The sequence below is a fragment of the Schistocerca piceifrons genome, chromosome 2, assembly GCF_021461385.2.
Source record: "Schistocerca piceifrons isolate TAMUIC-IGC-003096 chromosome 2, iqSchPice1.1, whole genome shotgun sequence".
Classification (NCBI taxonomy): domain Eukaryota; kingdom Metazoa; phylum Arthropoda; class Insecta; order Orthoptera; family Acrididae; genus Schistocerca; species Schistocerca piceifrons.
The window spans coordinates 313,748,287-313,763,583 of NC_060139.1; the positions used below are offsets into that span (position 1 = coordinate 313,748,287).

Below are 15,297 nucleotides of genomic sequence, written 5' to 3' on the forward strand. Positions count from 1 at the left end.
GCGGCATGCTACCAGTGTTAAAGACTGCGATGGAGCTCCGTATGCCACGGCAAACTGGCTGACACTGACGGCGGCGGTGCACAAATGCTGCGCAGCTAGCGCCATTCGACGGCCAACACCGCGGTTCCTGGTGTGTCCGCTGTGCCGTGCGTGTGATCATTGCTTGTACAGCCCTCTCGCAGTGTCCGGAGCAAGTATGGTGGGTCTGACACACCGGTGTCAATGTGTTCTTTTTTCCATTTCCAGGAGTGTATATCAAAGGAATAGAAACAAAAGGTAGGTCAGTAATGTGTCTGTACTTTCTAAAACACAGTAAATATTTAACCAATTTCTTCATTAATAGGATATATCGGATAGAAACAAAGACATTGATAAATAAATATATTTATAAGCATGCTGCCACCGATTTTTCGTGTCACTGTGGAGTACTTATGGCCTGACGCGATCGAGAGTAATCGGCCACTTTGATCTCCAATAACTCATGAACTACTCAAGTTACATGCCTGTAATTTATACCAATTTAGTTTTACACCAATAGCTTTCCAAAGACACGTCGATTGACGCAACCGGATGAACCGTTTTGATTTTGGAAATTTGTTGCTGGGTGTTACTTGTATAATTTACAGTCAGATACTAAACTTTAAACTAATAAAGATATTGAAAATCTGATTACGGCGTCAGCATCGCCGTGCAAATAATGGTAATGTACATGTTTATTTTTGGGGTATCGTGATTCATCTGGTTTCTATTAATTTCTATAAGAACTGTGAAATGTCTGCCATGATTGTTTCGCAAAGTCCGCCATCTTTGGCACTCCCGTTATGTCTCCTACATCGACACAGCGTCGCCATGGAATTCCCAGCCACGCGGCCGATGGACCACACGGTCCGGCCGTTGTGCGGCCGCTATCAGTGGCGGCCCGCCGAGAGGCCCCCGCGCGGCCACGCCAACTCAACTTAAAATTTCCAGAGCGCCGCAACTCGCCCGTTACCCCACGCAGTGCTCATCAGAAAAACACACGTGAGTCTTTTCAATTAGACTGTGTGAGAGTCCACGTCTATCAGAATCTTCTGATATAGCGTAAGTTGAAAGACCCATGATTTTCCTCAATTACTCGTTACAGTAATCATCAGTAGCTCTCCTGAAGGCGCAGCTCAACAACTTGTGAATAAAACACTATTTAATCTTCACTTGTTATAGGATGACTCACTCTCATTGCATTTCACAGGCAAGCTCTTCACATGGAAATACAAAGAAGTCTTAATGCCATTGTTATTCTTGTCCGTTGGACGTTCGGGTCATCGGTATTCGTTGGAGCAGCATACGGCCCAGACGTCTCTTTGCTAAGTGCACTTGTGATTGACGTCAGGCACTGCTCGACCTAACTCGGTGCTGCACGAAGCCCAAAAGGAATACCACAGACAAACAAACCACAACAACAACAAGACGTAACCTTGAGAAACTATGGTCCCAATTAGGGTAACTTTAATTCTCTGGTAGATGATATTGTCCCTCTTCCTACTAACGCGAATTTCACTTGTTCATTTATATGCTACTACAGTACGTGATTTTCCCACTAGTCCAGTCGCGCCCGCGGGTTTTTGTCTCAGTAGGGGCAAAAAATTTTCACGATATATATACTCAGATTTTCTGAGCCGTGTTCTGCCAATAAAGTGTTAACAATAAACTGCTGGTTCATCTGATTATTCCCATTGTTGCCTCACTTGCTGTTGTTAATTTTTACCACATGTGAGTGTAGAAACAAAAATAAAGATACTTCGTAGGCAATAGCTCTAAGACGGATATATAACAATTTTGCACACCTTCAACGAACGAGATTTGTTAAAGAAAAACACACAATTTTTAAATTTATTATCATTTTTTAATTTTAGTTCGATGCTCCTTTAAAGTTTTTCATTGCTCTAGTTCATGCTGCAATTACATATGTTTTATATCATTTTTACGTCATTTTATCGATATTTTCCGGTTATTTTAGTGGCAATTTTACAGGTATTTAAATCATACATAACTGAGCCCTAAAGTTACAGGTATTTACTAAGATGGTATCTGTTCATTCGGACATGATACCATCGGTGACCAAGCAGCTCGTTAGAATGAAATTACAATGAAATGAACACTCGTAGCTGCTTACAGGCGTTGACATACGTCAACGGGGACAGATGAAAATGTGTGCCCCGACCGGGACTCGAACCCGGGATCTCCTGCTTACATGGCAGACGCTGTATCCATCTGAGCCACCGAGGACAGACAGGATAGGGCGACTGCAGGTCTTTATCTCTGACACGCCTCCCGCGAAACCCACATTCTCAACGTATTGTCCCGCACTACATTCGTAGTGCCCCCGCCCATTATACTCATTACTCGCGGCGTGTTGCCGATTCCCGTAAGAGTTCGAACATCTCCGAAAGAACAGATACCATCGGTGACCAAGCAGCTCGTTAGAATGAAATTACAATGAAATGAACACTTGTAGCTGCTTACAGGCGTTGACATACGCCAACGGGAACAGATGAAAACGCGTGCCCCGACCGGGACTCGAACCCGGGATCTTCTGCTTACATGGCAGACGCTCTATTTATCTGAGCCACCGAGGAGACAGAGGGTGGGGCAACTGCAGGGATTTATCTCTGGCACGCCTCCCGCACAAACAGTGCCCGAACTCTTACGGGAATCGGCAATGCGCCGAGAGGAATGAGTATAATGGGCGGGGGCACTACGAATGTAGTGCAGGACAATACGTTGAGAATGTGGGTTTCGCAAGAGGCGTGCCAGAGATAAATCCCTGCAGTCGCCCTATCCTCTGTGCCCTCGGTGGCTCAGATGGATAGAGCGTTTGCCATATAAGCAGGAGATCCCGGGTTCGAGTCCCGGTCGGGGCACACATTTTCATCTGTCCACATCGAGGTAGATCAACAAACCTGTTGGCAGCTGAGGGTTTCAGTTAGTCATCATCAATGAGTTTTTCGTTAAGAAACCGCATTAGATTGCTGTTTGTTTGTGAGAAGATTGTGTTATGGCTCGTGTAAGAAGGAGAAACGCCTATCAGCACATATTGGAATTCCGACAGAGGAAAGATCGTGGCCAGTCGAGGTTGTGGCTTATCGTAAGCAGCTACGGGTATTCATTTAATTGTAATTACAGGTATTTTTTGTATTCGTAAACTGTATGAATTCTCACTAGGGGCAACTGCCCCCACTGTCCACTGCCCCCCCCCCCCTTGCGGGCGCTCCTGCACTAGTCCACTACGTCCATGAGAATTATTAAGTCCGCCCTCGTAGTCTCGCGGTAGCGTTCTCGCTTCCCGAGCACAGGGTCCTGGGTTCGATTCCTGGGGGGTCGGGGATTTTTCCTGCCTCGAGATGACTGGGTGTTGTTGTGTCGTCTTCTTCATCATCATCATTCATCCCCATTACGGTCGGAGGAAGGCAACGGCAAACCACCTCCATTAGGACCTTGCCTAGTAAGGCGGTGCGGGTCTCCCGCATCGTTCCCCTACGCTCTGTAAAGAAGCATGGGACCTCATTTTTTTTTTTCATGATCATGAAAACTTTCGTACCCTCACAACTGCATAGCGAAATCTGTCTCCCCAGCCCTCGCCGCGTTGTAGCGTCCAGGCAGAACGCATACGCGTAACGTTGCCAGACGTCGAGCTGTGCGGCCTCACCTGGTGATGTTGTTGAGGTCGAGCCCGAGGACGGCGAGGTAGGGCATGTCGGTGGAGGCGTCCCAGCCGGTGAAGGCGTTCCTGCCGAGCAGCAGCATCTCGAGGTTGGGCCGCGCCTGCGCCATGACGGCGGGCAGCGCGGACAGCCCGCAGCCCTGCGCCGACAGCTTGGTGAGGTGCGGCCCCGCCAGGGGCGCTGCCAGCACCTGGCACGCGCCCGACGCGCCCAGCTCGCGCACCGACAGCTGGCCGGGCCCCGTCAGCGTCATGCGCTCGTTGCGCATCAGCGTCAGCCCGTGCAGGTGCTCCAGCTGCGACAGCGCGCTCATGTTCGTCTGCAACAGCCGGGCGGTGCCTCGAAACCATCGGAACGTCGGACCGAGTCCCATTCGCTGCTACGGCCGTAGTCCACACGCTGAGCTTGTATGTGTGATAGATTATTAGAATGATGGTAACATTGACAGTTCAGTGCATATTTAACAACATATTACGATGCAATAAGTGCCGTGCTCATCGGATCTTGTGGGACTATCACACTCTAAAGGCTGCATTTTGACGACGACATGTCGATTTCTATCTCACCATCTATGGTCGTCCTATCGCCCTCACCCCCACCCTGAAGTACCTTGGCGTCACCCTCGACCGTCGCCTCTCCTGGGCCCCTCCCATCTCCGGACAATCCAAGCCAAGGCACGCTCCTGACTCCATCTCCTCAAGCTCATTTCCGGCCGCACACATTCCAAGCCAAGGCACGCTCCTGACTCTCCTGACTCCGCTCCTGACTCTCCTGACTCCGTCTCCTCAAGCTCATTTCCGGCCGTACGTGGGGTCTGCACCCCTCCACCATACTCCACACCTATATTCCCTCATCCGCCCTATCCTCTGTTACACCCATCCTGCCTGGATCTCCGCCCCCCCTGCCTTTTACAAATCCCTTCAGATCCTTGAACGCCATGCTCTCCGCCTCGCCTATCGTATCTGTATCCCCTCCCCCACGCTGATCCTGTAGGACCTCATTCCGTTCTCCCACCTCCTCCTTTTCCTCGAAAGGATACGGATCCTCTACACCTCCTGTAAACTCGATCCTCCTCACCCGCATGTCTCCCCCATCCTCTCCCACCCCCGCCCGCTGCTGCGCCTGTATTCCCACGTCCCACCTGCTCTCCATCTCTCCACCCTCCTTACCCCCTCCCAAAGCCGGCCGAAGTGGCCGTGCGGTTAAAGGCGCTGGAGTCTGGAACCGCAAGACCGCTACGGTCGCAGGTTCGAATCCTGCCTCGGGCATGGATGTTTGTGATGTCCTTAGGTTAGTTAGGTTTAACTAGTTCTAAGTTCTAGGGGACTAATGACCTCAGCAGTTGAGTCCCATAGTGCTCAGAGCCATTTGAACCATTTGAACCCCCTCCCAAGGTGGCTTCCGCCGGCTCCCCCTCCCTGATGATGCCCTCCTCCCCTCCATCTACCCCTCCTACCAACTTTGATCCTCCCTCCCTCTTCCTGTGTTTGTTCCTTTGGGCACCCTCCCTCCCTTCTCTCCTTCTCTCCCCCTTCCCTCCCTCCTCCCTTTCTCCCCACTCCTCCCCCGGGCTTCCCCTCCCCTGTCCCTCTACTCCTCCTCCCATCTCCTCTGCTATTGGCGTCTTTGTTCTCCCCTCTCCCCCCGCCCCCTCACCGTTCTTCCACTCTTGGCGGGTCCCCGGACTCGCACACGTTACGTGGACATTCACGTGCCGGAGTTCGTCGCCATCCGTGTCTCGTGTGTGCCGTCGTGTTTTGTGTTCAGTGTTCACCGTCACGCTCCATCGTTCACGTGTACAATCAAAGTCATCAGTGCTTGTGCGTCATGTCAGCAGTTTGTAGTATGGATTGTCATTGAATGTGAATGGCTTCATGTTTTTTATGTTCACGTGTCTACTGTTTTTTCCTCGCCGTTTTGTTCCAACTCATGTGTTTTCTCTGTTTTACCATTGTAATATCTTGGGCTGAAGAGCGGCGTAATGTGCTGCTGCTAGCCTACCTGTCTTTATACGGGTACTAAAATCACAATAAAGAAAAAAAAGGAAAAAAAGCCGACGAAATGTACTCATGTCAGATAGCCTTATATTCTGACAGAATGTAACTTTTGCAGTAGAGATGGGCAAACTGAAACACGTAACTGTTTCGAAACAAATGAAACAGTACAATGTAATGCTTCGATGCGCTGTTTCTAAACAGTGAAACAGTTTGTGTTTTGTAATCTAATAAACCTACACATTTTATCATCTTGAATGTCTACTGTATAAGTATGTCCATATAAACACAAATGAGGTGCGAGAGCGCTAATCATATCGCAGAAAGTATGAAACTATCACTTAGTTGTGTTGGCAGTTTCGTATTTCCTGCAGCAAATGCGCTGCTTTCGTGTCGTGTGACTTTCATACTTTTCAATTGGCTGAGGACAGCCACAGCTGAAGACAGAGGAACCACCATGAACGGAACTGGAGGTGGGAGCAAACTAGAGAAACAACGGATATGCTACTGGGATTCCCACATTCCGTTAGTATGGGTAATATACCCATCCTGCTAATTTCCATGCACACAAAGGGAATCATTGTGGATAATAGGCACAGTGACTATAGACTCACAAATAACGCCAAATAATTCGAATAAATAACAAAATATAACAGCAAAAAATTTTGTCTTTCAAGGTGTTTCGAACCGTTACTATAAATTCACCATGCTTCCCAGCCCTTCCCGTTCACCATTACACCATCAGTGATATGTCAAACAGATTGCTTGCAATTATACCTACATCAAATATATGTGTATGTCTAATAACTGTCACTCTACGCCTTTTTTATTCAAAATGTTGTAGGCTTACTTGCGTTTCTTAATATGATTACTGCATATGAACAGAGAAGCGTATGTTATAAAAAAAAGTATAATTTAACTGAATGCTTTTCACATATATATTATTTTGAATGTGAATACTATGCGTTGTTTTATTGTTTGGGGTAGTGTTTATAAAGCAGATGTTAAGTCATTTCGGAATAGGACAGTCAGCTAGAAACGAAGCTTTATTTTCGGATATCTTAAGCTTCATGCTACTGCTTGTCAAAAAGATTTCGACACTCTTGAAAGTGTGTCATGAAGTGGTATGTTGTGTTTCAGAACCTGTGCCGAGCCCGAATCTCGTCCGATACAGAGCGGAAGGAAACATCACTGTTTCGATAAAATTAGTCCGTTCCAAGCACAGGTGGACTGAAACAGCCTTATTTTGAAACAACGATACAGCTTCTGTGTCTGGCTCGAGATCGAATCTGGTCCGGTTATCCGAGACAGGGGGGGGGGGGGGGGGAATGAAACACCACTGTTTCGAAACAGTGAACCACAGCCGTTCCGAAACACTGAAACAGTTCCACGTATCGATACACTGTATCGAAACATAGAAACAGTGGCCAAGTCTATTTTGCAGTGTTACTTGAAAATAGCCATAAGGCCGAAATTGCAATCGTAATAATAAATATTTTTTACAGTCAACGGAGACTATGATGTCTTTTAAGAAATATTATATGACTGTGTATCCCAGCCATGAGAAGTTAATAATCTATACACTTTGCAGTGATGTGCGGAGCGCGAGACAAATTTCACGTCACATTGCTCCTCAGATCTACTCGAAAACGTTTACTAATGCACCCGAATCAATTCTCTGCGCTGCTGTACTATTAATTAAGTCCGATTATTAAATTATTTCAGCATTTATTTCACCTGGCGAGATCAGAGTCTTCAGGTCCTCTAACCAGACATCTTTAGTGAGTAAACATTACAGGACGCAAAGAAAAAGTGTCGCAATTGGCAGTCGAAATGCGATTCCTCATCCCAATTTAAGACAAAAGTGTATCTAGCAAAACCTAGTCCCGCCAGTATGTTTAACAGAAATTTGATAAAAAAAACGAGGCTTTGAAAACGCTGTAACTGTGTGAACAAAAACAGGTAGCATGAACTTTCACTGTGCCGGAGCTGTCCCGTTAGCTCAATGAGACGAGGCAATGCCGTAGGTAATAGACATGCAGACTCACCAATGTTCGAGTCGCGTTCACGCCAAACTTCTTTTTGTTCGGTTAAAACATGAAATGGTAGCCAATTTATACCACCACATTAACTTTATTTAAACATTAAGACGTAACATGAACTTCTTACAGACGTAAATGACCACTTTGTTTTGTGCATGATACAAATAAAGTCTATAGAAAATAATAGTGGATACAGTAAGATCGTCTGTATCCAATAAGGTACCAAAAATACAAAAAACACAAACTGAGCGCGGTAGTGCAGTGGTTAGCACACTGGATTCGTATTCGGGAGGAGGACGGTTTAAACCCGCATCCGGACATCCAATTTAGATTTTCCGTGATTTCCCTAAATGGTTCCTTTGAAAAGGGCACGGCCGATTTCTTTCCCCATCCTCGAGACAATCCGAGCTTGTGCTCTGTCTCTAATGGCCTCGATGTAGACGGCACGTTCCTTCGTTCTTCCTTCCTTCTTACAAAAAACACAAAGGATAGGCTACACTACACTGCATATTAAGCGATGCACAATAATTCCATTCTGTACATTTGAAGTCCAGGCTTATCTTCACAGAGTCGGTACGGACACGTATGACCAACATTCACTTTAGCGAAGATGTTCAAAGCGACCACCTTGCATTTGCAAGCATTTTGGCCACTCGCCGGATTGTACTTTTCTGGACCCTACGCAGCACGCCTGCATCCACGATTGCCGGAGGAACATGCACACGAGCTATTAGGTCGTGTGCATCCATGGGTGCAGTACTATAAACTTGTTCCTTTAAGTGTCCACAAAAATAAAAATATCGTGGATTAAGGTCCGCGGAAAGTGCAGGCCAGAACATTGCACCTTCACCACCAACCCATTTCTCTGGAAACGCATCATTGACATAATTACGCACATTCATTCCAAAGCGTAGCGGTGCAGCATCATGCTGAAATCGTAGCTGTCACCGAGCACCAAGTGGAACGTTTTCTAATGCGTCAGGCAAAGTACTGCAAAGAAGCGTAAGATACAGGGACGCATTCAGCTTGTTCGGCAATAGGTAAGGGCGAAAAGCACCCCTCCCACGATTCCAGCCCACAGGTTTATGCCAAAGCGTGCCAGAAAGCCACGTTCAAACGGGACATATGGGTTGCGTTGCTACCAACAATGCCTGTTGTGGAAGTTGAAAATATCTTCACGAGTGAAGCTAAGTTCATCAGTCCATATCACGTCATTTATAAAATATTCGTTATATTCCTCTTCGTGCAAAAGCCATTCACAAAACTGTACTCACCGAATGCAGCCTTCTGTTCGCTGGTGTTGAGTTAACGTGTAATGACATGGATGTAGTTCTTCATCGTGCCTAGCAATGTCACGGATACTTCGCAGAGGTGATTGGCGAAAGGTTTATGGAATCGCATCCTCTGTTTGTGGAATACGTCTAGTCCTTAGACGACCTCTGTCAAATGGTTCAAATGGCTCTGAGCACTATGGGACTTAACTTCTTAGGTCATCAGTCCCCTAGAACTTCGAACTACTTAAACCTAACTAACCTAAGGACATCACAGACATCCATGTCCGAGGCAGGATTCGAACCTGCGACCGCAGCGGTCGCGCGGCTACAGACTGTAGCGCCTAGAACCGCTCGGCCACTCTGGCCCGCTCGACCTCTGTCTATTCTTGTGGACGAAGATTACTGGTTCCCAAAGGCGTTGGTCCAAGTGACGAAAAACACTCTCATCGGGATGGCGCCTTTGAGGGTACCATGCAACATATCCATGAGTAACAGCTGCAGCTTGGTTATCGGATGCACTCAGCACCAAAAGTATATCGACATATTCATCGTTTGTGTACTCCGTCGGGAAGCCGTCCTACAAGAACTTGACAGCACCAGTTATGGTTGTGCACTGCGTGGTTAGGTTCAAATGGTTCAAATGGCTCTGAGCACTATGGGACTCAACTTCTGAGATCATTAGTCCCCTAGAACTTAGAACTAGTTAAACCTAACTAACCTAAGGACATCACACACATCCATGCCCGAGGCAGGATTCGAACCTGCGACCGTAGCGGTCTCGCGGTTCCAGACTGCAGCGCCTAGAACTGCACGGCCACTTCGGCCGGCTGCGTGGTTAGGAGACACGTGCATGCAGTGTATGGATCCCACCCAGCCGGCCTGGGTGGCCGTGCGGTTCTTGGCGCTACAGTCTGGAACCGCATGACCGCTACGGTCGCAGGTTCGAATCCTGCCTCGGGCATGGATGTGTGTGATGTCCTTAGGTTAGTTAGGTTTAAGTAGTTCTAAGTTCTAGGGGACTGATGACCTTAGAAGTTAAGTCCCATAGTGCTCAGAGCCATTTGAACCATTTGATTTGATCCCTCCCATGTGGTAGGTTATTGTCATGTGACAAAATGTTGTCATGCTTACAGACGACGAGAAATATGGAACGGACATCTAAAAAATAAAAAAAGAACCTTTCGAGGATTCGAACCGTGCTCCATGGTCCATGGTGGTTGTGTATTTTGATGTCCCAGCAGTCTACTCAGGGAGCTACAGCTGTTCGTACGGTAGTGCAGGATGTACACGCTCCTCTGTACATTCCGATGCACTGCATGATGTGACGGCGTTGACAACTCCTCGTTTTCATACACATGTTTTCAAAATGCACGCAATCTGATTTTGCTAGATAAACTCTTGTCTTGAATCTGGATGAGGAATCGCACGCTGACCTCCAACTGTGGCATTTTTCCTTCACCCTGCGTAATGATGACAACAATGGTAATAATGATAGAAATGATAATATCTACTAATTGTGACCACCAGAACCAACATGTTCGACATTGCTGGATGTACTCTCATGCACCCAGAAACATTAACGAACATGATTGGTTTGATGGTCCAGGTGCTACGGTGTGAGCAGGCATAATGATGCCGGCCGCTGTGGCCGAGCGGTTCTAGGCGCTTCAGTCTGGAACCGCGCTGCTGCTACGGTCGCAGGTTCGAATCCTGCCTCGGGCATGGATGTGTGTGATGTCCTTAAGTTAGTTAGGTTTTAGTAGTTCTAAGTGTAGGGACTGATGACCTCAGATGTTAAGTCCCATAGTACTTAGAGCCATTTGAACCATTTGCATAATGATGCATGGACCCACCGGTACTGACCTCCAAATCTTTGAACAAGGTACACTCACAAGTCAGCCTTATTGTACTCCTTCCCCACGTGCATCTTCTCAGGAGTGTATTCGGTTCTAATTTCATTTTCACGGATGACAATGTGGGACCGCACTGAACGGCGCAAGTAGAGGAGCTCTCGAACGGGAGAATATTCGGCGAATGAACTGGCCTCTCCGTCTTCCCTCAACTTAAATCACATCGAGCACGTGAGACATGCGTTCGGGGGGGGGGGGGGGGGGTTTCTGCAACACATCCACGTGTACCAATGACTTTCACCTTTCGTCTACCGCGCTGGTGGAGGAATTTAACGCCCTACCACAAGAAATCCTTGCCAGACTTGTGCTCAGTATGGGAGCAAATTTCAGAGCATGCATTGCCGTCCATGGTAGCACACACCATTTTTTGGAATGTCCAGGGGATCATAATGAACTGCGCTGACTTCACTTTAATTATCGCCTTTGAATAAAATTCTGATATCTGTTCGTTTCATTGCGTATTTTTTTTACTTTCCTTCTGTACTATACTGTAGCAGTTTTTTCTACGTATGATACAAGTTTCTTCGAGCTGCCTTACTTGGCAGTGACACATTATGCCGAAGTTACTTTCGTCTGTGAGTTTTGCACAACAGTGTAAGAACCAACTCAGGAAAGGGATTCTTCATTGAAAAAAAAACTCTTCGACTTCTTATACACGATCGACGTTTCTAAGACTCTGCTGGGATCTTCTTCAGGGTCTCCTGTTGTTCACGATTAGCTGAACTCTGCCAAAGATCAGTGTATTGTTGCTTGTAAAACCAAGTTTCACCGCTCATTTTCTGAGGAAGTCGGATTATTGGGTGTAATTACCCGGTGATGTATTAATTTACAACATAGCGGAACAATAATTTCTTAATGGCTACTGTAAGCACTTGCATTTTTAGATCGCTGATGTTGGCAATGGTCAAACACAAAACGCTCCCCCCACCTCCCCCTCCCGGGAGATTTCTACAGTTTCTTGCCTGTAAGACTGAGGCAGCCGGCAGCTCTGGCTCAGGACGTCGCGACAAATAGTAAAATCTACGTCTAGATCTACATACAAACTCCGCAAGCCACCGCATGGTGCAAGGCATAGAATACCTTGTACCAGTACTGGTCATTTCCTTTCCTGTTCAAGTCGCAAATAGAACGAGAGAAAACGACGGTCTATATGTCAACATATGAGCACGAATTTCTCTTATCTTCGTGATCCTTAAGCGAAATGTACGTTGTCGGCAGTAGAATCGTTCTGCAGTCAGCTTAAAACACCGATTCTCTAAATTTTCTCAATACTGTTTCACAACGAGAACGTCATCTTCTCTGCACGGATTCCGTTTGTGTCAACGAAGCATCTGTGTAATACTCACGTGTTAACTGAACCGACCTGTAACAAATCTAGTAGTCCGTATTTAAATCCGATATGGTGTGAATCCCACACACTCACACAGTACTCAAGAGTGAGTCGCACTAATGGTTCATACGCAGACATCTTTACAGATTAACAACAATTACCTAAATTTCTCCGTATAAACCGAAGTAGATCATTCACCTTCCCTACTATCGTCCTTACACGCTTGTCCCATTTCATATCGCTTTGCAACGTTACACCTAGATATTTAGCCGACGTGACTGCGTCAAGCGACACACTACTAATGCTGTATTCGAGCATTACGGGATCGGTTTTCCTACTCATGTGCGTCAACTAACATTTTTCTATATTTAGAGCAAGCTGCCGTTCATCACATCAACTAGAAATTTTGTCTAACAATAAGGCGTCTGTATTCTCCTACAGCCACTCAACGACGACACCGTGCCACGAACCAAAGATCTTCAACAAACACTGCAGATAGGTGTTCACCCTATCACTCAGATCATTTATGCATACAGAGAACACAAGATCTACTCTACCAACCCAGCTGTTGTCACATACTTTTCCTAACTACTCTACAGATCGACAGCACTTTTTCATTAGACCGTGTTGCGGAGAGGAAGACACTGTGAGGGACCAGTATTGTTCAGCCACATTTGTGTGTGCTAGCAAGCTACGGTCCCGCCCACACGAAATGTTGGAAACAGTGTCTCAGATCACGGCTTATGGTGACCAGTCCTAGTTCAAATTGTCTGCTGTAGTTGATTGTCCAGGCAATGAGCTACAAAATATTAAAATTACGCAGCAGGCTGGGAGTTGCTCTACGCTAAGACGGGGACCCTCCATACTGTAAATCACGGATTTTGATGCGCTTTAAATATGTTGTAGAGGAACTTACCCTGAGTACCAGTCTATACGGGTTTTTAGCGACGAGCCTTGGTTTTTGAGAAAATCGATTTTGAAATTCATTGCGAGATTTGTATACCTGTAACCTTACACACATTGCGACCAAGTCGGCGTAGCGCAGCGGGAAAGGTTACCGGCTACCGCGCTGTAGGTACCGTGTTCGAATCCTGCTCGTGCTCTTTTCCTTTTTTTTTTTCAAAATCGACCGAAGTTTTCAATTTTATTTCAATGAATATCAACAAAAAGTGTAAGGTGTGCGAAATTACAAAGATATATTCAGTTATTAATTTTTTCAAATAATCATTCCGTTTGTGGTTCGCAGTTGGAGTTCCAAATGTTCGTACAACGGTCGCTTCTTGTATTACCTGATATCGATCTCCGCCCATTATCGTCCCTTCTCCCGTGAATACCGTTAGCCGCAACGGGAACCCCAATGGTTAGGCCAATGAGGTTGCGAGCTACATTCCTTTACGTTAGCATCTAACTAAAGCGTCAGTTGCTCGCAAAGCGTCTCTAGTGCCATGTGTTAGAAAAATTCTGTGAAATGAAAGAACCAAGTGTTTCTGCAGTAGTTCAGCCAGAAGAAGATCCACAAGTAGAGGAGTTGAACGCAGAATCAAAAGGCGAAATCACAAAATTATTTAATATACGCCGAAAATCTACTCCGCGATTTGAATCTCGTAACAAATACACCGCCTAGCGTGATCTCTGCCAATTCCGTTGCAATTTGCGATGAGATATGTATCGCAATACAGGATCTCTTGGCCGAAAGACAGATCATTATTGATAGTAATGTCGAGTGACGAGGGCCTCCTCTTGGGTAGACCGTTCGCCTCGTGAAAGTCTTTCGATTTGACACCGCTTTGGCGACTTGCGCGTCGATGGGGATGAAATGATGATGATTAGGACAACACAACGCCCAGTCCCTGAGCCGAGAAAACCTCCGACCCAGCCGGGAAGTGAACCCGGGCCCTTAGGATTGACAATCCGTCGCGCTGACCACTCAGCTACCGGGGGCGGACATCATTATTGATGATGAACTGATACATTTCAACGAAGAAGATGAATTGGGAGAATATGAAGCGAACCACAAACGGAATGAATACTTGAAAAAATTAATAACGTAACAGATCTTAATTTCGTACACCTTACACTGTTTGTTAACTTTCTTTGAAGTAAAATTGAAAAATTCGGTCGATTTTGAAGAAAAAAAAGTATACGAGCAGCATTCGAACACGGTACCTTCAGCGCAGTAGCTGTGAACCTTTACCACTGCGCTACGCTGACTTACTCGGAACATACGTGATGTTACCGTTATATAAACCACGCAATGACCTTCAAAATCGATTTTCTCAAAAACCAAGGCCCGTCGCTAAAAAACCGGGTAGCCACGTACTCAGGGTAAGTGCCTCTACATCATATTTGAAGCGCATCAAAATCCGTGATTTACATTTTTTTTTCTTTATTGAGTTTCGATTCCCCCCGAAGGGGGCGGGCTGGCAGCAGCTTAGTATGCCGCTCTTCAGCCCACAGGATTTGTTTTAAAAAGATGAAGATAATAAACAATAAAAACAGGCGATAAAATCGGAGACTTAAATGGTAATATGACGGAAAAAAACGTCGAACTTAAAACATAGAAACAAAGGGATGATGATGCTAATGAAATACATATGAAGCAGACAGGTAAAATAATAGACAGACAATTAAAAAAACAGGGCGATAGTCTGGTTTCTGTTCGCAAGATGCATAAAATTCACACCCAGCGACAGCATGATTTCTGTTCGCAACACTCTGGAAAGACGAACAACACTGAACATTCTCTTGAACACTGCACTAAAAAGTTGGCAAATATGACATACCACAGCCGAACGCAGGTGGGGGGAACCTGGACAGATGATGGGAAAATAAAAAAGGGGGGAAGGAGAGGAAAAACGAAGAGGGGGAGGGGGGAAAGGAGCTGATGGAGGACGAGACCCATAAGAGGGGGGCAATACAAAAGGACTCGGGGGGGGGGGAGAAGGGAGGTAGGAAGAGGGTAGGCGGGGAGAAAACACGATGGAAGGGGGGGAAGAGGAAGCCCAGGGAAAGGACAGAGGAAAGGAGGGGGGTGAGGATCAGAGTT

The 15,297-nt window shown here is 46.3% G+C and overlaps 1 protein-coding gene and 1 non-coding gene across 2 annotated transcripts in view; one reads left to right on the forward strand and one right to left on the reverse strand.

The window, feature by feature from the left end:
* The window catches only part of LOC124776912 (leucine-rich repeat-containing G-protein coupled receptor 5-like), a 415,623-nt gene that overhangs the window by 40,765 nt on the left and 359,561 nt on the right, over positions 1–15,297 (reverse strand). The window contains exon 5 of the mRNA XM_047252123.1: positions 3,686–4,020. Within this exon, the coding sequence (XP_047108079.1) occupies positions 3,686–4,020 (335 nt within the window). The remainder of the gene's footprint in view (positions 1–3,685; positions 4,021–15,297) is intronic.
* Trnai-uau lies at positions 2,826–2,900 on the forward strand. Its single transcript has one exon. It is a non-coding gene; the product is annotated as a tRNA-Ile (tRNA).